The 26819-nt window shown below is 36.6% G+C and overlaps 1 protein-coding gene across 1 annotated transcript in view; it reads right to left on the reverse strand.

The window, feature by feature from the left end:
* LOC107738387 (cadherin-13-like) overlaps positions 1 to 26819 on the reverse strand; it is a 363553-nt gene that overhangs the window by 265610 nt on the left and 71124 nt on the right. Inside the window, exon 2 of the mRNA XM_016550141.1 lies at positions 6744 to 6870. Coding sequence (XP_016405627.1) covers positions 6744 to 6870 — 127 coding nt within the window. The remainder of the gene's footprint in view (positions 1 to 6743; positions 6871 to 26819) is intronic.

Genomic DNA, 26819 nt, shown 5'->3' on the forward strand with positions numbered 1-26819 from the left:
GTTTATGTCTCGTCGCTCCGGCCTGACACGGCATCAACAGTATGTGAGGGGCGTAACATTTCCGTCTCACGCTTGAGGTATTCGGCTAATCACAACGCACTGGATAGCTGGCCAATCACAGCATACCTCGCTTTTTCAGACCGATGAGTTTTGTAAAAATCGACGCGTTTCAAAAAGGCGGGGCATAGAGGAGAAACAATAATGTACAGTATGTGGAAAATAATGTGTTTTTTTAACTTTAAACCGCATAAACACATTTCATTACACCAAATACACAAAATAATGTTCTTTTTAGCAGCATCATATGACCCCTTTAAGAGGATGGCAAAGGCAATCTAAATGTAAAAAAATAGGGCAAATGAACATGGACAATTAAATATTGAATATCGTCAGATACTGATAAATTACTAGTTAAAGTCTGTCTAGTGTTTATTTTGGGTTCAGTTTCATTAGTAAGCAGTCAGTAATATTTGCCACCCAAGAACTCAAAACTGCTAAAGCCATGTAGCTAAATATAGGCCTAGTTCTGTTGTAAATATAGAACAGAACATTCTAATAATTTGTAATCTGTCACACTCACAAAACCTGTTACCTGTTTCACGTCACTGCATCACCTGATTGAGATACAGTTTGAGATTATAGAAAGGACACCCAAATACTACGTAATTGATGATGCTTTACGAAAATGATCTGAGAGCTGCTAAATCTGCCACGTCACAGCTGCACCTGATTAACACATGTTGCTATAATCTGAAAGTAGTTCTGGGATAAATTTAGAACAGAACAAACAAATAATACCAAAAATGGTTTGTAACACTTGTAAAGCAAAACCAGGTTGATCCCATTTTAACCCAGATTAGCCATTCAAGTACTTTCTATTGCTGAGTTGTAGTGAAATGCGACTACGTCAAATCTGTTCAAGAATCTCAGACGTAGACGTCACACATTCTGAGTGTGTTAATATGGATTTCAAAGAAAAAAAGCCCCGATACCATTGTTATAGTGTAAAATAGACTGCTAAATGAATTCCAGGCACGACCATTTATTTGCTGAATAAGCCTGATTCAATATCCACTGCACTGTATTTTAACTCTATGTGTATTTACACCAGTGGCGAGCGGTGACTTTTTTAACCTGGTATGCTGAGTCGTGATAAGACCCCCCCCCTATTGGCTTTTAAAAAGGGATCACAGATGACGAAACACCAGGGCAGGTGTCGATTTAAAAGTATGCACATTTCCTAGCTTATTTGTAAATTAAATTCATCTCCAACCCTTCTTCTATCGTTTCAAGTTTATCCATTATTTGAATGCTGCATTCAGCATACAGACAGTAAGACTGCGCTCATTAGAACCTCTTCACTGTTGTGATGCATTTAAAACCACACTTGTATCAGTACATGAACAGTTATGTTTCATTTTACGGCTATAATGAAGTGTACTGCCATACTGAATTTAGCTTATGTTATTTTAACCATGTTCCCCACAAACTGATGCAATTTTGTGGTGTAAATACGTCATATATTCTGTCTCATAATCCTATAACACTAGAATCTGCTGATTCAATATAATTTCTTACTGGACTGTGAATATGATTAAGCATTCATATGTAAATATTCACATACATGTTCTTATATTTGAAACGGCACTAATATGCATAATTTCAGTTTTTGTTATTATTAAAATTTTATATAGTCCACGTTTTTATAAAAAAAAAATTGTATTTACCGCTTAGGCAATAACGTTGACAATAACGTATATCTTCAACATACGTTGTTTATGACCAAAAATGTAAGAAGATATGTTTTCAGTGGACTTTTAAAATTTGCTTTGCTTGAGAAAACAAAAATATACAGTTACAGTGTTTTTTTTCTTTTGATTTAGTTGAGTTGGTTTTGCATCAAACACGATGTGATTTTCGTCAATCGAGATCTGACAGCAACAGCACATTTTTCCGCTTGGGCGAGCGCTTAGCGAACAGCTTACCTCGCACATTAAATCAGCCGCAGACCAGCAAATCACTGTGAACGCGCTATAATCCTGACGTGTCATAGCAACAGAGCAGAGGCGAGAAAGCTGCGCAGAATCCGCTCACCCGGAAGCAACCGCAACTGGTAGATTTAAAGAAAATTACTGCCGTTTGGCAAATAAATCATTTTACGTACTTATTCCTAACTCTTTAATCTTTAAATTACATTTCAAATGACAAGGGATTAATTTATATTCATGTTTATATGAATTATCCCGTGAACTTATTCTCTCAAATGGCCTTGGTATGCGGAGCATTCGCAGTTTATAAGGACGGAACGCCATTGATGTACACACACCCGGAGCAGTGGGCACATGAGAGCAGTTAGGGGGTTTGGTGCCTTGCTCAAGGGTCTCACCTCAGTCGTGGTATTGAAGGTGCAAGAGAGCGCTGGTTATTCACTCCCCCCACCGACAATTCTTGCTGGACCTGAGACTCGAACCCGCAACCTTTGGGTTACAAGTCTGACTCTAACCATTAGGCCACGACTGCCCAGATTAGGCAGACTGGGCATGCTGTTCAAGCTCGATCACAAATTTTATTAATTTTTAAAATATTGAAGTGTTTTTATTTATTTATTTTTAATAAATTACTTTTAGAGAAAATACTTTTACACATTTTTTAGAGAAAAACTTTTATTTAGCACAGATGCATTTAATTGACCAAAAGTGGTAGTAAAGACAATTATAAAGATTTCTTTTTCAAATAAATGTTCTTTTAAACTTCAAAAAATATTAATCAACACAATCATTTTTAATGCTGATAATAATAAAAATGTTTCTTGAGCACCAATATTACTGTTGTTGATCATAAGAGACTTTTCCCCCCAAAAAAGCAACAACACCTACCCAAACACCTGAACAATAATGTGTTTATATACACACACACTTTACATATAAATATCTATAAATATGAATGAGTTCGCCCTGGCCAGTTTTTCTTGTGTAGCAGCTGTACTACCTGCAAGAGCATAGAGCTTACAGCAAAAAAAAAAGCTGTGTACTTCTCTGACTGAATGATCACGCTTTTGCAAACAAGCATGGTAATGCCATTGCTTATGTTTTGGTTTACTAGGAAAGTTATTTGCACATGTGTGCGAACTTGTGCACATAAGTGAGTGTGTCTGGTGTGTTGTGCTGTGCTGTGCTGACAGAAGCATATTTAGGGTAATAGAAGTGCACAGTGGTTACAGGGTGACTCAGTAAAGCGGAACTGAGCTCTGTCTCCATGGGCATGGATCGCTGGGTCCCTAGATGACAGAATGCCTCAGCGCCGTTCCCAATCGAATAGAATAGAATAAAAAGATTGAAACTCCAGGCGAGATTGGCCAGCTTGCTGAATTGGTGATAAAATATGTATTTTTCTATTGGAAAAAGTGGTACTTCTCATTAAATTTTTGGCCTGATGACGGTGCTTTCATCCCGTTACTTTGTCTGTCAGCGTAATGGTGTTGAGTGGTGTTCTTTGTCAGTGTAATCATGTTCTGTAGCTTAAGTAAATTGAAAATCAAAAGGAACAATCTTTTGTAAGGACTGCCGCCACTCTCACTGTTCTAATTACATGGATCAATGGCTCCCCCCAAACACAAAAACTTGGAACACAGCAGTCAAACCGGCTCCAAATCGGTGACTATGTGCAAACTCAACAGTCATGTCCAGTCGCACACACAAACACAAGCGTTCACAAAAAACTCATCGTCACGTAAACTGCAGCATCCGCAGTACTGTCTTGGCAGAATACGGTGCCCATTCTTCCTCTTTTGGCTGTGCAACCTGTTGACACGACTGTCAATTTGGGAAGAGGAGACGGAAAAGAATGGCACTTTGGCAGAGATGCTAGAATCCCACTGGGGCACGAAGCGGTGCCAGCTAGACATTACTGCCGATCCCAGAGGAGTTGAAGAAAAGCTTGAAGACATTACTGTGCATCTCCGAGGAGACACGGTCCAGTGAATTGTGACAATCAAGAAGAACAGTTGTTTTGCTTTTTTGAACGAGGACTGACAATCATCGCAAGACTCCAAGAGATCCCACAGAGCCTGATTAGCCAATCAAATCATTCCCACTGTTCTGTTAAAATACAAATCTTTCAGGATTTCTTTCAGGTGACACTTCATGGATGGAATTTACAGCCTTAACCTTAAATGCGTTTCAAAATTACATTGATAAATGTTAATTATTAGGTCTTAAACATGATAATGTTCTAAAATGCTCTTAATTACTAAAATATAAATAATGGCTATTACTTTCATAGTTCAATATTTAGTGGTGGACTTCTGAAATGACAATAATTGTAATTATATACACAACCACATGTATTGCACATAAACGTGCACAACTACTGTAATTGTTAATGCAGTTAAGTAATGTCACCACTGTTTGGACCCTGGCAGCTTGGATGAAATACCAGAGAAAAAAAAACTCACAAAAACACAGGTATGCCTTTTATTGATTTATACATTTTCATTCCATTTTCCTCCACAATTGCTACCCACTGGGTCCCTGGTCTGTGGTTGCCAGGTCTTTCAAAGCAAAAGATGATAATAATGCCAAATATATGACTACATTCCTAAAATTAGCCCCCAAAACACAACCTAACTGTCGATATTTATAAGCAACATCCCAAAGACGCTGATAATAAGTGAGCATGGCAACACTGAGGAGTGCATTGTTTAAAATCTTTACAAGCATAAACAATAAACAGAAGGATATACAGATAACGATAGAATGATTGATAGAACGACAGAACGATGGATAGAACGATAGATTGATTGGTAGGATGAATGATAAATCAATAGAACGATAGATCAACCAATAGATAGAATGATCGGTAGAACGGTAAGACAAAACAATCTAAAGATAGACAGAACAAAAGATTGATAGAATGATAGGTAGAATAATTAATCAAGTGATAGATAGACAGAAAGATTGATAGGATGAATGGTTAGAACACAATCAGTTGATAGATAGAACAAATGATCAATAGAACAATTGGTAGAATGATCAATCAATAGACAGAATGAACGATCAAGCAATGGATGGATGGATAGAAAGACAAGGCGATGATTGATAGATAGAACTATTGATAGATTGAACGATAGATCAATAAATAGATAGAATGATTGGTAGAACGGTCGATAGCTAAAACAATCTAATGATAGATAGAACAAACAATCAATAGAATGATTGGCAGAATGATCGATCGAGCGATAGATAGATAGAACGATTGATAGGACAAATGGTAGAACAATCAGTCTATAGATAGAACAAATGATCGATAGAACAATTGGTTGAATGATCGATTAATAGATAGAACGAACGATCGAGCGATAGATAGAATGAACTATCGAGCGATAGATAGAACAAACAAACAATGGATGGATGGATAGATGGACAAGTGGATTAGTTGTTTAAGCATAGTACATCAATTTCAAGCAGTTCAACACATTCAGACTATTTTGTGGACCGGTTATGATTATCAAGCTTGGCTATACGCCTCCACTAATATCTCTCGTGACTTCTTGCCAGGTTTTCACAATCGGGGATCAGTTTGGTACAAGCACCTCACACTTATATTCCATCCTGCAGTGAAGCCACTGTCTGCCTGCTCTCACTGCAGGGCTGAACTCTGCAGCATGTTTAGTCCCCTGTCTGATTACTATTCACATGCAGTACAGGACTTCTGGACATCTCTGAGGTGAACACCACATAGTGGATTGCATTTTTTTATTTTTTATTTATGTTATTCATTTCTCATGTTAGGCTTGAGGGGTGGGTGGGTTACAACTCCATCAGGCAACACATTGTTTATGATTTATCTTAAAAAGTGATTAATATGTTGTTGCCCTCAAAACACTCATGGTGCTGCCTTTTTTATGCAAGGCAGTGTACGAGTATCCTGTGGAGACGTACATGTGTAATTAGACTGTAATTTCATTAATCACTCTGATTCTCGGGGATCTCAGGAGAGTTTCGTTGTGTGAATGTGGAGACCTGTGAGGAAACGACTCCTTTATTAGCAGTTCTCACTTTCTGCTTTTCTTTTTCTGCGGTCATCGTTCCTGTCTTGCGCGTGTTGGCCATTCTAAAGTTTTTTGATAATCTGTCCTAACTGCCTCTGAAAAATATGATGCAGACAGAAAATGTCTGGATGGCGGCGGCGTCTGTCAGAATCTTGACATGAATTTTTATGCAGAAAGTTCTAAACAGCTGCAGCCGTTACAAGCAGCAGCCACTGGAGGTGTTGGCCATTCTAAAGTTTTTTGATAATCTGTCCTAACTGCCTCTGAAAAAAATGTCTGGATGGCGGCGGCGTCTGTCAGAATCTTGACATGAATTTTTATGCAGAAAGTTCTAAACAGCTGCAGCCGTTACAAGCAGCAGCCACTGGAAGAGACTGGAATCACAAAGGCTTTGTAAATATCCTCACAATCAAACAGAATAATTTATGAGCACCAGATCATTTTGATGTTTTGTTTGCACACTGGAGCCTTTTTTTTTAATAAACGGAAAAGTATTGTGCATGATAATGAGAATAATGAACAATCAACATTCACCCGCGGCCCTCGAGAACTGTTCTTTCTCCAGCTGGCGTACACAGCCAGTTGTGTGAAAGAGAGAAAGTGAGAGGCAAGAGAAAGCCAAAAAAAAAAAAAAGCTAATTCCACTACCAAACCTGCACCTTCTCATTCACCGATGATGACATCATTGCCGTACCTTGCAGCAGAGGAATGTCTTTGAGGAACCCTCCACTGTACTCCACCTGGTACTCCTTCTCCTGAAATCCCGGTACACATTCAGCCTTCTCTTCCTGATCCTGCGATCCAGTGCATACAACCTGAAACAGAAAGATTTCCATTTAATTACTGAATACAGTTTTTTACATTTCGATCATAAATCTGCTTAAGTATACTATTTTTACAAATATTTAAATAATTGCATTTAGATTTGTATTAAAATTGAAACCCCAATTAAAACTGCACCCACAACTAAAAAAGTAATCAAGATCAATTGTTAACACTTCTAAAATACCGTATTGGCCCGAATATAAGACGACCGCGTTTTTTCAGATGTATTTCCAAGAAAACAATATCGTCTTATATTCGGGACAATACGGTACATAAATAAATCATTCGAATTTGATTTAATTTGAAATCAAAGTAGTAATAGCACAGATTGTACACTGTATTAAATTTATTCTACATTGTATTTAATTCATTTTTCAAGCAAAAGTGTGAGTACACTATAATTATTTGAAATTAGTTCAGTCCTTTCTCCTAGAACTTACTGATGAGCCAAAAAGTCAAGAACAGTCTTCAAGAAGAAAAATTTTTTTTTAAAAAGATAAAAAGTTTGAATTCAATCATACATTTTTTAGCACTAGAATTATAATTGTCATTGCCTTCAGAGCCATAATGAAATAACCATCTGCTACATCATGTCATGTTAGCTTTTACCCAACAACCGAAGATAAAGCTAATTACACAGCAGAAGGAATATAGTTATGAAACCTTTTATAGCTCAAACTGTTTTCCTTATATGACATGATCACATTTTTTAAACTCTACTTAGCATGTGCAGAATAAGTGTCATCATTCTAGACTGATACGATTCAAAAAATGTAACTTTAATACAAAGCAGAACGTCTTTGCAATGCTTTCCCACATTTGTGTCTGCATGAAGTGAATTCACCTTTGACCCCTATTTAAATTGCCACAGTCTTGTACAATCTCTCTCTAGCCACAACACTAATAAAATGTAACTATAATTTCATATTTTTCCTCACAGTGCCAACATTCAGTGCACTTTTCTTACTTTTAATTTATTCTCAGAACTGAACTACATAGCCAAGGTTCTCTATGTAAAGGATTTATACAACCTGATTTTGCCTTGTTTATTACATCTTTTGAAAGAGCAAAAAACTCTGTTTTTCCTGTTCTTAGTTAAAAACAACTGCACTGCTAAAACAAGTGTACTGACCATATCTGGTGTAGATCAACAAGTCCGTTTTCTGTCGACCCTACAATGACTAAAGGCTGCTTTTACAGCGAGCAAGAGCACAATGATTCTGCTGAGGGCTTTTCTGGTCAATTATACAAAACTTAGGAAAGCAAAGCTAGTCTTCATTAAGAATTAAAGGTAATTATCCCGCTTTTAAAATGCAGAGGAAATTGCTGTTTTGTGGCTTTTAGGTCGATGGTAGACAGAGAGGTTTTTATGATGGCTTTTTCCCTTTGTAAGGGCCAGTCAACCATGCAGCACCAACCTTTCTGTCCATATTCCTCTTTTACTTCCAGCAACATTATTACTCTTTCACACCTATTTTTGCTCTCCATCAATCACCCTTTCAGCTGGAGGGAAGCAGGGATTCTTTCTGACAATGACACACCCCACATGCCATCTTTGAATATACAGCCCTGTTCCTCCTCTCAGTTTTAAATAGTACATCATAACACTAGACACACAGACGGAATTTCAGAGATCCGCTCAAGAGGTCCTTCCTAGGGAATACATTCAACACAGATTCAATACATCAGAAACACAGAGCATAAATCATCAGCTGTGCGGTCTAAACCGTAAATATTTTAGATTAGATAACCCATTCATGAATAATGAAGGTGTTGGCTTCATTTTCTCCCTTTGTGATTTAGTAAAACCCAATGCTTTCTTAATTATTCTTTATGAAAGGTTATGCACAATCACACAGCTGCTTTGAAGCTAAAAAAAAAAAAAAGCTATTCTTTCTAACTTGAAAGAAAAAATGCATTAGCATACACAGGGCCAGCTCAACCTAAAAGACAATATAGGATATATATCTGTCCTAGGTGATTAATTGGGTTAAAAAGACAAGTAATATTCAATAAATCATCGATTTAACGGCACTGACACATCAGATGAGAAAATAATTTGAACTGAATTGAGATACACTAACTTTGTTATTGAACTGAATTGAATCCACATTGACCTATGACACATTTGTCACTTGAAGTTGTTTTAAAGACACTATTTTCTTCTGTAGAGCTGCCTATAGCTGAATTGAACTAATTTCATAATTGATTAACCTTGCAACATTGACAGTTATTGAACTGAACTGAAACAACATTGAAATAATTTGAGCTGATAATTGACACTATTATCTTCTGTGGAGTTAAAACTGAATCAGTTTTGTAACTGATGAATTTTACAGTATTTTAACACTGTTATTTTCCTGTTTACTAACGTGAAGCTGATTTGAAACAATCTGTATTGTATAGAGCGCTATAAAAATAAATGTGACTTGACTTGAAACCCGAAATGTTGGAGGGGTCCAGTGAAGAAAAGAAAAAAAAAAGAAAAAAAAAAAAGGATCACAACTTCCGATATGAGAACGCTTAACACTGAATCAATGGTAGAAGCAGACAGATTATTATGACTAAACTAAAACATATATAAACCATATATACATACACACTTGGGATCAGTATGGTTTGTGTGTGTGTGTGTGTGTGTGTGTGTGATAGACTGAAAAACTGACAGAATAAAAAAATTATCAAAAGTGACCGTAAAGGCATTTATAATGTTATAAAATATTTCTATTTCTTCTTTTATAAATAAAAAAATATATAAATTCTTATTTTTTTATTTTAGAAATTCTTTTGAACTTTCTATTCATCAAATAATCCTGGAAAAAATTAATAAATCACAAATGACACAAAAAAAAAAATTTTTTTTTTTTTACATAAGTGGGACCCCAGTCACTTTAAAATTCCTTTCCTGTCTTTGTTCACTAAATGTTTCCTATTAATAAAAACAACAACAACAACTCAAACAAATAAACTAAACATACTTTTATAAATACTTCAACATAGAAAGTACATATTCAAGGTGTTAGCCATTCAATAAAATGCCTTCAATACTTCAATGTCTGTTCAAACTGCAGCCTTGTTCAGCCATTCTGCGTTTCACTGAGGCCCCTTTAGTTGTTATTGAAGCTAATATCATAGGCAATTATAGAAGATCAGTCAAAAATGTTGAAGTGTTGGTTTGATTTGCTTTGCGGAGTTGGAGAGCATAGGATGGCAATGGCCTTGTAAGGAGCCAGCTGGGAAACAGAATGCATATTAACAGGACAGCTCTCAAACAGCTGCTGCACCTCACTGTTTGTTCAGATGAGCATTCTGGATATGAGATTGTATGCTTCTACACTGTCGCTATCTTCAAATCCCTTGAAAGAAGAATTCATGCAAGGGAGCTTCAGCGTTAGGGAGCTTCAAGCAAGTTATTACTACAGCAATTCAGAGTTTCAAGGAAAAACTGCAGCTGAAAAAAAAAGCCATTTGCGATCGCACACTCAGCAATACGGCACAGAGTTTTCTTTGACATGTCCCCTAGGATACGACACGGACAAAAAACAAAAAAAAGGAGAATCTCAGCACTGTGTATTTTGAGGGGAAAATAAATGCTTATTTTAGCTTATTTTTTTAGATTTAATGAGCCAAATCTGACAAAAGTGCTGTGTTTACGGAAATGGAAAAAATACTATCATTCTTGTCCTACAGGTTAATTTGCTGCTAAAATAGCACTGCCCTCAGTGACACTCGGATAGCACTATGCAGTCTCTTGTTAAACTCACAAAGGCATACTCTGCTTTATCTCCGATTTAATGACAAATACATCTGGGGGTTAAGGGCACCATTTCCAAACAAGGTTTCACTTTTTATGGTTGTTTCTATTCAACCCACTGCTTCTCCAGTCCTTCAGGAGTTCTCTTAATGGCGTTCCTCATAAGAGAACAGAAGCAAGTTTAGTTACTCAGAAACTCAATTACTTTTCTTAGCCGCGTGAAGCAAATATTCTTAGAATGGCCTCAGCAGGGCAGGGATAGCATTGCATATAAGACAGCATGACAGAAATTTCTCCAATCAGCATGGTGAACATCATTTGAACATCCATCCAGACAAAAATGTCAGAGCAGATATTATCACAGGGCATCTGTGCATATGTTTACCCAGTCTCGGAACAAAAAGAGAATAAAATGATAAAGAAATTAAGATGGGACGGAAAAGAAAAGGCTGGACATTAATTATGTTGTGTCCTTCAAACTGGCCAAATCTGCAAAGTGTCAGCAAAAAAAAAAAAAATGGACAGAACTTTACCATTTAAAAGGGTGCTAAGGACTTCTTCACACATGATTTGGTCTTGCAATCTGTCTGGAAGGTTTTTTTTTTTTTTGACCAAAGGTAAATGGGGAGTTTTCAAACTTTTCAAAGTTCAAAAACAGGAGTTTTCAAACTTTTCAAGCCAAGGACCCCCACATATGATGATCTTTTAAATGGGACACCATTTCTAAAATATAAAGTCATATTTCCATGTGCAAAGACCCATTTATACTGTCTGAGAAACATATTAGGTGATATTATTGTATGAGGACAACACATTGTTTCTAAACATAAATAATTGATGGTTTCATTTTTGAAAATTCAGTAAGAAACAACATTTAAATTAAATTAGTGATTAATAATGATTTATGACTAGAAAGAATAAAAACAGTAATAACATCAAATTCTGTAAGAGTGTAAAAAATATTACACTAAACATTAATAAAGGTAAAAAATAATTATATAAAATAATTATATTTTTAAAAAATGAATAAATAAATATAAATGTTTTCAAAGATTAAACAAATAAAAGATTTTACAAATTTTCATTATATATTTTCTTCTCGTAAATGTTCCATGTACCCTTCTTCTGGCCCAGCTTGAAAACCCTAGCTGTAGCTCTATGAATGATGAACATCTTTGACTAATGCACCACATCATTTTTCAAGATGCTGTGTCAAGTTAAAAAATAACTTCTGACATGTAGTGCATCAGATCAATACCAGATTTAAAACTTTAAAAAAAAATCAATCAGATTAATTAGGGGTCAGGATAATTAAGACATATTGACAAGTGTATTAAAAGCACCTTTAAATCCACCTTATGTTCAATACTGTTGCACTCTGCCAAACTGCTAGAAAGCATCCTGTGTGAGCGATCACACTCCGTGCATGTGTGAGAGAGTATCCAAGTCGGTGTCAGAGCAGATGACAACCAATGGGAGAACAGAGAAATGAGGTAAGAGGAAAGAGCGTATGTGCTCCCATGCTCACAGAAATGTGTGGCCTTGTTTGATGTGACAAAAGAAAGCCAAGCACAAGGGTATTGTGCCCGTCTGCCTTCATCTCCGTTGTGTGGCTGCTTACAGGGACACGGGCATCCGAAGCAAGAACACCACCTGCTGCCTTGCCTCAATTTATACCCTCTTGCTTTTCTTCTCATCTGTCTGAACTGGAAAGCGTAATTGATTGCTTGTCATGTTGGTCACCTTATCGGTTCATTTCTGTGATACAGCTGTGTGGAGACTTCATTAGTTTCTAATAATTTGACTCAGCATGATTTTCTTATTAAACAAAACTAGAGAAGATGACTCTGGTGGGCTGTGATCGAGGGGACAGGGGTTAGGAAATGACAATGTTCCCTGCTGGTCCGGAGAGAAAAACATTTAAATGTGCTTTTAGAAGTCTGCGCTTTTCTATTAGGTCTTAATGCTTGTGAACGACAAAGGGGGGAAATTAAATGGATAGTTCACTCAACAATTAAATTCTGTCAGCATGTACTCACCCCTCATGTCGTTCCAAACCTGTGGGACTTTTCCCCTCCATATAACACAAAAGAAGATTTTTAAGACTGTTTTCCATGCAATTAATGGGGACTGAAGCTTTCAGCCTTTGAAAAAGCACACAAAGCACCATAAAGTGTAATAAAAAATGTCACTTTATGCACTATATTTTAAGTATTCTGATATCAGGATGCCATACGACAGATTCAGTGGGCTGATAACTACTGCAACCTTTTTGTACATTGTTACAATTAAACAGATGCAGATATAAACAGATATCATGTAAAATGCAGAATTAGTGTGAAGATGGACCTTACTTGCTTTCATAAATACAGAAATACAGATGTCCTGGATCAGTGAGTTGACTATTGATTGAATCAGTTAGTTGAACCAGATCAGTCAGATTCATTAATAAATCACTGAGGGTCATTAGGTCATTAATTCAGTTGTACTGTACACCATATGTCATAAAACAAGAGACTGGACTTCCACTGAAAGCTCTTTTGTATGAATGGTAAAGGCACAAACTTAAGTTTCAGTTGGTTTCTAATACAGAGCTTTCATTTGGAAAACTTTGAATATAGCACACAAAGTCGTATGGGCCACTTTATGATACTTTTATGGTGCTATTGCATTCTTTTTGAAGCTTGAAAGCTTTAGTTACCGTTTATTGTAACAACACAAAAACAGTGTTAAATATATCTCTGCAAGTCACACAGGTTTGGAACGACATGAGGGTGAGTAAATAATGACAGAATTGACATTTTTAGGAAAATGATAAAACGGTAGCAGCAAGGGTTGTGTTTGTTATAAACAAGGATAGGTGTGACAAGAGACAAGACAAATAAAGCATGAAAAAGAGACAGAAAAACTTCCAAATTGATGAGTGCCATTTCTTTGAGGTGGCTTTTATGCGACTCAGCTGAGATATAGAGGTTATGGTTTACTCAGCAATTCCTGAGAGAGTCTGGCTTTTTGCTTTGCTTCACTGAGGGGAAACAGAGTTCAAACCCATCCTCCGTTTCCGCTCATAAACTGCGCTATAAAGCCCTGAGTGATATTGAAGATCTAAACGTGTGCCTTACTTTGCAACTCCATTAACACTGAGCCTGGGTGAGTATCTGACAAAACTCTCTAGTTCGTTTGCTTTAGCACTTTTCCAAGGCCGACGCCATAATTTATGCATGCAATTCATGCACGTTAGAAATCCTGCAGTGCTTGCTACCTGGATTCTTTTGGCTTCATCAATGAGGTCAGCGTCTAAGGCATCGAATCTCAGCTTACCCATAATGCCTGGATTAATTCTTCCCATAGAAAGTATGGCACCAACATATTTCCCTGCAACTACAGCACTGTAAAGCAATAGTTAGCAGGTCTAAAGCACTGTAATCCCTCTCCACGGCATGTAATAATAATAATAATAATTCATTACATTTATATAGCGCTTTTCTAGGCACTCAAAGCACTTTACATTGTCAGGGGGTATCTCCTCGTCCACCACCAGTGTGCAGCATCCACCTGGATGATGCGACGGCAGCCATAGTGCGCCAGAACGCCCACCACACACCAGCTTATTGGTGGAGAGGAGACAGAGTGATGAAGCCAATTAGCAGATATGGGGATGTAATCTACTCATTAGCCCTTCTAACCCCAAAACTAGTGGAGGATAAAAGCAACAGATGAGAAGGTAGCTGTAGGATATCAGACCGAATCAGACAATCTAAGATTTGGTCAAAAACATGGTTGAAACATGAGGAGCCGAATTCCACAGAGGCCCAAGACAACAGGATGTTCATAAATCAGATCCTAGCACTAGCATAACACAGGCCACAAGCGCTAAGAGTCATTTTCATTCAGATGCTGTGGTAACCCAAAGCAATTTTAACGTCCCATTCTAAAAGCGTTTTACAGCTGCCTATATAGTACAACCTAGTTTGCAAAGGGTCATTAGAAGATTCAGTCGTACACCAATATGTGGTAAAATGGGAGAGTGGATTTCCATTGAAGGGTTTTAAGGTTAATAACAGTTGAGAAACAAAAACAAAAGCAGCAGGAACATTAGAATCACTTGCCAGACTGCAGATGGGAAAACGTAAAGACTTTCTTTCTTCGGTCGTGTTGCATTCTACACAATTGATAGCACTTATAAAAGCACATAAACTCACTGATTCTTTTTGTGCCTCACAGATTTTTCTCTTAAATAAAGATGTCAGAGGAGTGAATAAAGTTCACCAGCTTTATTGGGTGAGCGAAAAGCAACGACCACATATACGGCAAGTATCAGATCGATATTTCACTACATTCCTCTGCTAAACGAGAAAGCTAACAGCTTTAAGTGCATCCTCCCATCTTCTAGCGTCCAAGTTAAACCTTTCTTCTGTCTTCTTCAACTACTAAATGAGAACAAATTGATATCAACATTATTATCACGCAGCCATAATGATGGTAGAATAGGCTATTCATTCTTTATAGATCATCTCCCTTAATGCTGCTCAGAGAATCACATATTTAATTAATTAGCCCATTAAAATCATCGGCAACTTCAATAAGGCAGAAAGAAATTAATACAGACTAAGAAAGTCTTGCATATTTGCATATTTCGACTACAGCAGCATAAAAGGGCAAAGATATATTAGTGAAGTTAACTCTGAATTGCTTAGGTCAACATGAAATCAAAACGGACCCCATTTACTTCCATAACACACATTCCTATCTTACTGCAATTCATTGGTTCATGTTGTAAGACAAAAAATTGTTTGTCTTCATAATCTTAAATCTTCTTCTGAAATGACTTTCCTATTCCACTTATCTCACTTCATAGGGCTACTCATTAATGTTAACCAACAACCAAACAGCTTTTTAAGCATTACTTTAACAAAATCTCATTCGGTATAGTTCCACTTTGGAATGGAACGGCCACCAATTAAATAAACCATTAAATATCCTATTTCACTTGGAAATACATCACATTATGAAAGCAAAATGGACCTACAGATGTCAAGACACCAACACTTTGAAATTTCAGGTTCCTCAATACCAGTTTTGCATTTATTTTATCAAAAATACAGGAAAAATGTAATATTGTGAAATATTATTATGATGTAAAATAAAATTTTTCTATTTTAATATACATTAAAATCTCATTTATTCCTGTGATGCAAAGCTGAATTTTCAGCATCATTACTCCAGTGTCACATGATCCTTCAGAAATCATTCTAATATACTGATTTATTATCAGTGCTGGAAAATGTTGTGCTGCTTAATATTTTTTTTGGAACCTGTGATACTTTCTCTGCTAAACGAGAAAGCTAACAGCTTTAAGTGCATCCTCCCATCTTCTAGCGTCCAAGTTAAACCTTTCTTCTGTCTTCTTCAACTACTAAATGAGAACAAATTGATATCAACATTATTATCACGCAGCCATAATGATGGTAGAATAGGCTATTCATTCTTTATAGATCATCTCCCTTAATGCTGCTCAGAGAATCACATATTTAATTAATTAGCCCATTAAAATCATCGGCAACTTCAATAAGGCAGAAAGAAATTAATACAGACTAAGAAAGTCTTGCATATTTGCATATTTCGACTACAGCAGCATAAAAGGGCAAAGATATATTAGTGAAGTTAACTCTGAATTGCTTAGGTCAACATGAAATCAAAACGGACCCCATTTACTTCCATAACACACATTCCTATCTTACTGCAATTCATTGGTTCATGTTGTAAGACAAAAAATTGTTTGTCTTCATAATCTTAAATCTTCTTCTGAAATGACTTTCCTATTCCACTTATCTCACTTCATAGGGCTACTCATTAATGTTAACCAACAACCAAACAGCTTTTTAAGCATTACTTTAACAAAATCTCATTCGGTGTAGTTCCACTTTGGAATGGAACGGCCACCAATTAAATAAACCATTAAATATCCTATTTCACTTGGAAATACATCACATTATGAAAGCAAAATGGACCTACAGATGTCAAGACACCAACACTTTGAAATTTCAGGTTCCTCAATACCAGTTTTGCATTTATTTGATCAAAAATACAGGAAAAATGTAATATTGTGAAATATTATTATGATGTAAAATAAAAATTTTCTATTTTAATATACATTAAAATCTCATTTATTCCTGTGATGCAAAGCTGAATTTTCAGCATCATTACTCCAGTGTCACATGATCCTTCAGAAATCATTCTAATATGCTGATTTATTATCAGTGCTGGAAAATGTTGTGCTGCTTCATATTTTTTTGGAACCTAATATTTTTTTTGGAACCTGTGATACTTTTTTTCAGGATTCTTTGACAAATAAAAAGTTAAAAAGAAGAGCATTTATTTAAAATATAATTTTTTTCTAACAATATACACTACAGTTCAAAAGTTTGGGGTCAGTAGATTTTTATTCTTTATTTTTTTTTTAAGAAATTAAAACTTTTATTCAGCAAGGATGTGTTGAAATTGATAAGAAGTGATAGCAAAGTTTTATATTGTTAGAAAATATTAATATTTTGAATAAATGCTGTTCTTTTTAACTTTTTATTCATCAAAGAATCCTGAAAAAAGTATCGCAGTTTCCAAAAAAATATTTGGCAGCACAACTGTTTTTGCCATGGTCTGCTCTGAATGATTATTAGTATATCCAGTATGAATAAGTCTGTTTACAATTAATTAGACTAGAGACAAAATAGACAAAATACTGTAGAGAATGCAGTGTTTAAAATAATACTTGAAGGACAATGGTAAAAATACTAAAATTGACCAATATAATACAATATAATTGTACAGTACTAGCACTTTAAGGTGCAGACACATGTCACCTTGTGTGCAAGTCATAGAATTCTGCTGTTAGCAAGCAGCTCGGATGCCGCAGACGCTCTGAGTAAACTCTGCCCAGTGGTGTTCAGCCAATTGACATTTACACACAGGTGAAGAAGTTTATTTTGGGCACGTGGCTTTCGAAGAACCTGTGCGCACAGACACTCTGCAATGGGCTCTGGAGGCTTTAGCAGGAGCCGTTGTCTCTTAAAGAGTAGTGGTGATGGCCTCCGGGCAGGTGCTGTGACAGGCCTGAAGTGTGATTAAGGTTGAGACTTCATTGATGAAAGCCAGTGCAGCCAGAGTCTGGTGGTGTAAATGTCAGCAAAAAAAAAAAAATCAATATGGCCATATGAGTTCACAGACAACTCATATGGCCATGGGAATGAATGTGCCCATCTGCCTGAATGGGAATGGCTGCAGCACCTGAAGTGTGTGAAGTGTTTGTGGTGTTAGGGGTAAGTTATGTTTCATGTCTAGTCATTTTTGTCACTAATAAAAGCCATTCGGAGCATTGCAGCGATATATTGAGATATAATCTCACTAAAAATACATTTTACTAAATTCTGGTGTATATTGCAGTTTATTTTGCATATAAACAGATTATTTTGCAGGATTCTGTTCTGCAGACAAGTTTAAAAAAACACACAGCACATGTTATTTTTATGCTTTCTGGTCAGTTTCCCTTCAGCTAGGTTCAATAACCACTAAGCTTTTTACATAAATAACTCAGAATGTGAAGTTCCCAACGAACAAGTGGTTCTCTACCAGGGAATGACTGCAGGATGGAGAAAAAGTAATAATAATTGGGTGATGGGGGAGCTTTCGAGTCTACAAGGTTGAGAACCTCTGTACAGGTGCATCTCAATAAATTAGAATGTCGTGGAAAAGTTCATTTCATTTTTAGGTAACACTATTTTACAGTGTCCACATTACATTATATGTAATTACTACAGTAATAACAGTAAACTATGCCTAATTACAAGCAACTAACTCTAAACCAAACCATAATCCTAAACCTATATATAAGTACATGTTGTTAATTAATATTACACTGTACTTAATTGTTATTTTAGAAGACAGATTTTCAGACAGTTTTTATCTCATTTAAAAGCCTGCAAACTTATAAACAGCATTATAGACAGTGCAGTGGACTAGAGAAAGCCAGAACAGTCAAAACTGTCCCACTTAAGCATTTTAAACTCACACATCAGTATAAACGAAATGCATGGTGCCCAGCCTGGAAGTGATGCCCCTGGGCATGTGCCCAAATCCCCATATGGTTCGTCCAACCTTGTTAACAGATGTAACACTTCAACATACATTTCAAAGCGTATAATATTCTAATATTGCATCAAATGAAGGCCTCAGGCTGATACACAGATGCCCACTAAACACCTCATATCCACTGACCCCTGGAAAATACCTACATCCCCAGACTGTATCTAATGTGCATTAATTAGTGCAATCGCTTGGGATGGTGCACATTCCCTTCCAAACCTTCTAGCCATTGACGTCTCAGTTTTTAAATCTGGCCAAAACAACACCCTACTGTTCATAGCCAATGAAAAGACTAGGATTTCCCGTAATCCGCCCCCAGCTGGGCAAGTCCTCTGCTCTGTGGTAAATGTCAGTGCACACGGAGAGCGTTGCAGAAGTGACCCAGGCCTGGTCACAGCGAGAGTCTGCAGTGGAATCAATCAGTCGGCCGTCCAAACAGCAGCATCTGCCTTGCCAGTGGGTGAAGCAGCCTGCACAACCATCTGGACACACTACACCTGCTAGGCCAGTGAATAAGGGTTAGTGCATAAGCAGAAAAAAAAAAATCTGGGCACCGGGCACAGCAAACAGACACTTGGATGATATCTACATTGTTGCTGTAATTTAGGAGGCAGGGCTGACAGGGTTCACAACCGTGGTTCCAACTCCAGATGTGAAAACACAATGCACCACAGAGGGATCCTGGCCTACAATTCAGACTCAGTTTAGCAATAATAAACTACTCGTATGCAGCAACAGATGATAATATATCTGTCCAACTTAACTAACAGCTTTTCTAACCTTTGCAACCGAGAAACAAAAACAGTTCAGTATAACTATTGGAACACAAACTTGGGTCTCCTGAGCTCCCAAACTACTACAGGGTAAAACTTAAAGCAAAATCACTGCAGCGTGAATAAAGGGCACATCAGGACAAAGCAAAAGAAAACAACAGTGTTTACCCTAAGACATTACCACTCAGCTGGGCCAAACAGCTGGCACTTAGCCACTCTGTTTAAAGGGCAGAGAGCAGACCTTGGATAACTAAGCAGATCACTGGGGTCATAAGCAGTCTGAATGCTAAAAAAAATGGGGCTCTAAGAGTCAGACTAGTCTCCTCCTGGCCTCATCTTTAGACTGTCTGATGCATATAATGCTCCAATCTTAAGTCCACCTATAAACAAAGGGGTATAAAATACCATTTATATGTACATATGATAAGTCACATGACTGGAGTGGTTTAATTCTTGTTTTCCCCTCTGAATGATGATGTCAGTATCAAAGCAAAATAAGTAAAAACTGCAATGCACATAAAATAAGCACATTTGGTAACAGAGTATTTAAAGAGCCTATTAGTGTATTAAAAATATTGCTTTGGGTAATTTAATCTAGTCCAAGTGTCCAATAAGAAAACACAGAGACACACTTTTAAATATGTAACCAATCATGTACCAATATAAAAATACATATTAAGAAATATTAATATACCACCGTTCAAACATCTGGGGTCAGTAACATTATATAATTTTTTGAAAGAAGTCATATCACTGTTTAAAATATTTGTTTTAATATACTTTAAAACGTGATTTATTCATGTGATAGCAAAGCTGAATTTTCAGCAGACATTTCTTTAGTCTTCAGTTTCACGTGATCCTTCAAATCACTGTAGTATTTAAATATTAATATTCTAATATACATATATATGTATATCTTAAATATATATTTTTTACAAAGTAAAAGTCTTTACAGTTGTACAATGTAAAAGTCTTTACAGTCAATTAAATGCATTTCTTCAAAAAAAATTTGAATGGTGCATTTAATAAAAACGAAGCAAAATTAAAAAGAAAGATGCATTTATTTTTTACCAATTATTTATTTTTTACCTGCTAGTAAAATATATTATGTTACTTGATTATTTATCATTCTGTTTGGTCTAGTAGAGCAACAGAGCAAATTATGTAGTTTCCAACCAGTTCCAGTGACCAAGAATAAACCATGTTAACTAATTTCTTAAAAACCTTTTTATAAAAACCACTCAAGCTTGTTTCATTATGCTACCCAAAAGTAAAGCATGAACTCACTTAGCTGGGAATAATTTTGAATTAAATGAGTTACATGTCTCTTCTAAACATTGATCACTCACCTGAGTACATTACAACTACAGTAATGTGAACACTCAACATGCTGACTAAAGTGCTAAAAACAAAGTCTAAGCTTATCAAAATTATTTTGATGGCTGAATGATATTTTGCCATGACATTTAAGTATCTCCAGTGGCAGTGGCTCAATATTGTAACTGCATTTTCTTTGATACCTGCTGAATCTGTATATATATATATATATATATATATCAGAACTGAAAAGGTGACAGTTCGCTCACAACAATTGTGCCATCAACTCATATAGCATTGCAACACCCCAGGATGTGTATTAAGGGTCAAAGGGTGCCATCCAATACGGGGATAAGCAACTACAAAGTCCCAAAGTCAGGTTTCTGTTTTCATCACCTTCACCAGGGCCGTGGCGGAGAGGAATGGACAAGATTAGCCAGCAAAGCTAGCAATAACTCACATACTCCCAAACAACCTTCCCCTAGTGCTAAGCCCTTCCACAGTAGTGTCTGAATGCAAGATACGGTCGGTGTGAGTGATTGCGTCCTTTTTACCGATTATCTGCTCAAGTCTCGCCGTCAAATCCAGCCATGGTCACACCATCCATCAGTTTAAAGGGCAAAGTTGCCAATAAGTCCCCAAACCCATGAAGCAGCCCTCCTTCTTCCTTTCACTGAGATTCAATAGTGGATTGAGAGTGGAAAAGAAAGATTTCTTCAGACATTTTGAGGGAGCAGATCAAACTACTGAGCGATATTCATGGGGGAGCTGCAAAGATATCGAACCGAACTTCCAGTTTTTCTACTTCTTCTACAGGCCCAATATTTCACTGTTGACATGGTATTTGCTTTATCCCCCTTCCTGGGAGGCCGTAGCGGTCTATCCTTTCTGGAAAATGTTGTAGCGTTCTACCCCTGGCTACCGCATTGAGTGATTCACGGGAATTATACTGTAGAGATATTTCTGCTGAATGACAAAATCTCTGATTTAAGTGGAGATTTGCTTTGAATAAAGCACTAAATAGAGTCTAACCAAAATAACTATTAATTGGAATAATTAGCTAATGACTCGTTCTATAACCGTAATCATAAATCCATTATTCCACATTTATGCTTCTGCAGTTGCCAAGTTATATAGACAACATTGTGCTGAATCACCTTGAAACTTCCCATTTCTTTTCTGCATTATTCTCAGAATAATACATGTTGTGCTTTCATGGCTGTTTCATCTGATTTTTTTTTTTTTTTTTTTTGGATATACGGTTTTAATCCCATTTCTTTTCTGCATTATTCTCAGAATAATACATGTTGTGCTTTCATGGCTGTTTCATCTGATTTTTTTTTTTTTTTTTTCTGGATATACGGTTTTAAAGGTCTTGCTTCAAAAACTGCAATGTTAAAACGTCTCAAAAATGTAAGTGTAACTTCATTCAATAAAGTGCCAACTGCTGCAATAGCACAGCTGCCGCACTGAAGGAAAGTTGATTCCGGCATTGCTTTGTGTTCTCATAGTGTAATACTATCAACCAAATAGCACAAAATGGTTCTTGCCATTCTGAGCGTGCAAGAAATTGAGTTATTTGTCAGATTTGAGAGACTGAATTGTAACACGCTCATGACAGACAGGTAATCAAGTCCTATGTGATACGAGACAGACCGCACAATGGCCAAGATAGGAGTCCCAACACCTTTGAAACGGTCCAGAAATTTTAAGCTGCCAGCCTGATCTCACCAACCTATTCCTGGCTGACATTGTATTGAAATTTTCTCAATTTCCTCGGCATCAATATCATGTCTTTCTTTGTTATGTTTAAATAGAACCCTACGAGACTGACTCCCTCCCCACATCTGCTTGTCTCAACACTGTTATCCTGCATTATCTAAGAACTTCCACCCATCTGTCTCTCACTTTTCTCTACATGGCACATAATTGTCAATCTCCTCTTGTCGGATCTCTTGTACTCTGACAACTGAAAGTCACAATATTGTAAACTTATCTTCCAATTTTTTTTGTGCCTTCACTTACTTGGCAGATTCTTTCTCTTTTTACATGTCAGACTGTTTTTTAAAAGAAAGCCACTCATGTTAGCAATGATTATCTGGGATTAGAGCAAGTTTAAAAGGAGAGGAAGTGACAAGCCTGCAGGGTGAATTGATTGTAGTTGGAGATAAACTTTCTCAGTTTTGTATTCCATATCGTACCATACCATACCTGGAATAGGAAATGTACAGATTAATACATTTTTTGCAATACATTTAATAACGAACTGGCAGTAGGTTTACCTGTGTCTTTTACTATATCTGTATTTACTTTCAATGAGGTCAACAGGCAGAATAAAATCATTTTGTTTCTTTTAACATTGTCAGATTATAAATTCGGCTATTAATCGTCGAGAATGTATAAAGGTAATTTGTTTCTTTTGTGCACAGGTGTGCAGCTGTTTTTCCATTGATTGATAATGGAGTTCTTACTTCATTGAGCGAGTATGTAATGTATTCATTTTGTATTATGAGATATATAGTAATATATTCAGAGGGCAGTGGAGCAGAAAAGCTTTCGAATTGTTGGTAATAATGGTGTTCTGTTCTACAGTATAAACTATTCTGCAATGGTTCGGCTTCACAGTTATCAGCAGTAAACATGAATGGAACAGGGAGGTTTTCTAATGTATTAACAAACAGAAGCATTAGCAGAAGGTAAGACAGTTGAAGTTTCATACATTATTACTATCAGGGTCACTAAGTTTAATTGTAGTGCATGGCGAGCAGAAAGATTTTTTGAATGTTTGATAGCATAAAGAAGGGTGTTATTGATTATTAGAGTATTTCCTGTTACAGTAGTTGACCTGTCTGGAAGTGGTTGGTTCATATGGACCACGCTGCATACTTCATATGCAATTGAATGTCTGATGCTACATGACTTAAGACAGCCACTGGAGATCTTAAAATTATATTATTTATATATGTCTAAGCCATGTGAACAGGGTTGTGCAACATTCAGAATTGAATTAGGAATGCCAAAAAAAAAAAGTCATTTTGAATTTGAAATTCCAAATTAACTTCTGAATTTAAAATCCACTACATTAAAAGCTGAATTAAAGAGGATGCTGAGTTGGAATTTGAATGTAAGGATTGTATTATTATTATTATTATTATCTAATATTTATATTCGATTTTAGCTTTATTTCAATTAACAAAAGTATTTTTAATAGTTAAAAAATAGTAACCCTGGTGTGGCCAATTCAGTTCATGAACTGAAAGAAAGCCATTTCTTCAATTCTTAATTTTGCACAACCCCATATATGAAAGCTGTATGTATAGTATGTAGAATGTCATTTTTATTTATTTATTTTTTACCTATTTATTTTTGTGAAAACAGACTGCTTTTTCCATAATGTCTCGCCATCTACAGAAGTGCAGCTGCTTTTTAGGTTCACAGAGTTATAGAGATGAACAGCAAAGCTCAGGGGATGTTGCGAGAGGTAAATTATTGTCATTACCCTTGGTTTTACTTTTTCTTCTGCTTCTACTCTAGTGTGGTAACCTTTAAGTTCCTTTTTACTTTCTTCGGGGGTTGAACAAAAGACCAGCTGTCGATTATTTCGGGAGAAGACAACATCAGGAGTAAATATTGATTCAGACAAAATAGATTTTTCTGCTTTCCCCTCTGGAGTTGATAAAAAAGGAAAACAGGAGGAACCATTCACAGCTCGTTCCGAGGCCTTTTAACATGCTTATAAAATGGTATTAAAGAGTTTGATTCTGAGAGGGGGCGGGGGGGGGAAACATGAGCACACGGCCTCTGTTGTCATTAATCACGCCAACAGTAGGAGATTTAACAGTAGGAGAACTGGAGACGAATAGACGTGGGGAAATGAAAGGACCCAGATCAAACCTGCAGATGTATCAAATTATCTGAAAAGACACTTCATTTACATATCTTTTTTTGTACCTCTGTTTGTGTTCCTAGGAGCTTGGCTTAAGCATCTCATTGGCATTGTTGACAGGGAGGAATTTTATGCTCCTTCGGAACACATCATTAATTGGAAGAGTTTAAAACTCAAAAGGAAAGCAAGAGGAAGAGATCCGTGAGATGAAATCACAGAATTTTACCAGAGAGGGAAAGAGTATTGAAGTCCAAATATCAGGAGACGAGTAATTGCTGTTTACAAGCTAAGACAAGAAGTCAAACCGTTTGACAGAGCAGAGTTGAGTGACTGCCTAGAACAAGCTACGTTTTATTTTTTTAAATATATCATTTTCGAAAATCAGAGCATCTGTGTTTTTTCTCACTTCAGGATCACTCTGATACCACTCCATCATGAGCATAACACGTTAACCTGCCATAATGCAACTGCATGGCAGCAAGAATTCACCATGTGTTAATCAGTGCAAATACACTACTAGCAGCTAGAATGAAAGAAGTATAGAATTTATAAATATAGGTGTGGAGTTGGAGTAAAGTGATTTCAGAATGAGTAGAGTGAGAAAGAAAGATACTTGCATAATTTGTTGAGGCAGACCTGTTAGAGGTAAGAATAAGTCATAAACATAGACACAAGGAAAACAGGGCAACAAAAAAAGTGACTACGATTTTGAAAGTCCTGTGGATTTGTGAAGATGGATTGGACTGAGTGTATGAGCTATCTCATCATTGTCCTACTCGAAACACTGAGAAAACAGCATGTACCTTCTCAATAGATAAGACAGAAGAAATATTTTGACATTGCACAGAAAACCACACCATGCCTACTAAAGCACCAACCTGTCCAAAAGCAGTAAAACATGGGCTCTGTTTCTTGATGCTACATTAAATTGACCAGATCTGACTTTGCTAGTTTAGATTGGTTATTGCATCTTGGCAGGAACGCATGCGAGCCTCAGAGGGACTCTTGAACTCTCTTGCCTGTGTGCAGGTTTATGACAGTATAGGGTTTAATGATCCATGAGTATCAGATGCAGGTTTCTGGGAGTGAGGCATTGAAATAATGGATTGATCTGGATATTTACTCATTCAAGCTGCTGAAATGTGCGGGCCCATACAGCGATGAAAGAGAGAACCGCATTTGTCCCTCTGCCATGTCTTCACCTACTTCTAGACCATCTCTCCAGCTCAAGACAGAAGTCTCGATCCGTGCATGCTGCCTAACCACAAATACACCGGCTCATAAAACCGCAGCAACCACTTATTCATCATGGTGTAAAACTCTCTAGAGATACGCTGAACTCATCTCTGAAAGTTTTACTTCATTATGCTTCTAATCTTCCTCCATTTACTGGACGCCACACACCGTAGGTACCTGAGCTCGGTGCATTATGCAGAACAATTTTCTCTTTAATGGAACATGATGAACCATGGGAAGAATGGACAAAAAAACAAAATGCACTGCTCTTTGCAGTGGAAAAAAAGACAAAAATGAACTGAATGTGAACTGCATGGAAGGAAAATAAAGGATTTTGTTCATAAAGACGTTTAGATAAATGCTGCAGATAAGCTATAAGTAAGACAAAGATGTAAAAATGTTCAGTGACCTGTACAATGAATCGAATAGGTGAGATCTAACAAGTACTTGCACACAATACAATGCTTAGCCATGTACCTGTAAATGAGCATAAAGAACAGAAATGGAATTAGTTGTCACTCTTTATCCAGTGAATATTTTTAGAGTAAAGTTTTTAAAGGGATAGTTTACCCCATTCAAAATTAAATTCTGTAATTATTTACTCACACTCATGTCATTCTAAAACTTCTGTAGAACACATAAATTTCTGTCAGGACCACTATCGTCAAAGATGACGGACAATTAGCATACAGTTTGGATTGGCGGTATGGTTCTGTTCTGGGCAAGAACTCCCTGCGCATCCATGCAGCCTAGCATGGATGAGAGCAGGGAGAGCAGCGATAACCCCCCTGGGTAAACAGAACAGAACCAACATGAATGTATTGCAGATATCATTAAAGT

The sequence above is a fragment of the Sinocyclocheilus rhinocerous genome, unplaced genomic scaffold (genome assembly GCF_001515625.1).
Source record: "Sinocyclocheilus rhinocerous isolate Xijiao unplaced genomic scaffold, SAMN03320098_v1.1 scaffold975, whole genome shotgun sequence".
In the NCBI taxonomy this organism is placed as follows: domain Eukaryota; kingdom Metazoa; phylum Chordata; class Actinopteri; order Cypriniformes; family Cyprinidae; genus Sinocyclocheilus; species Sinocyclocheilus rhinocerous.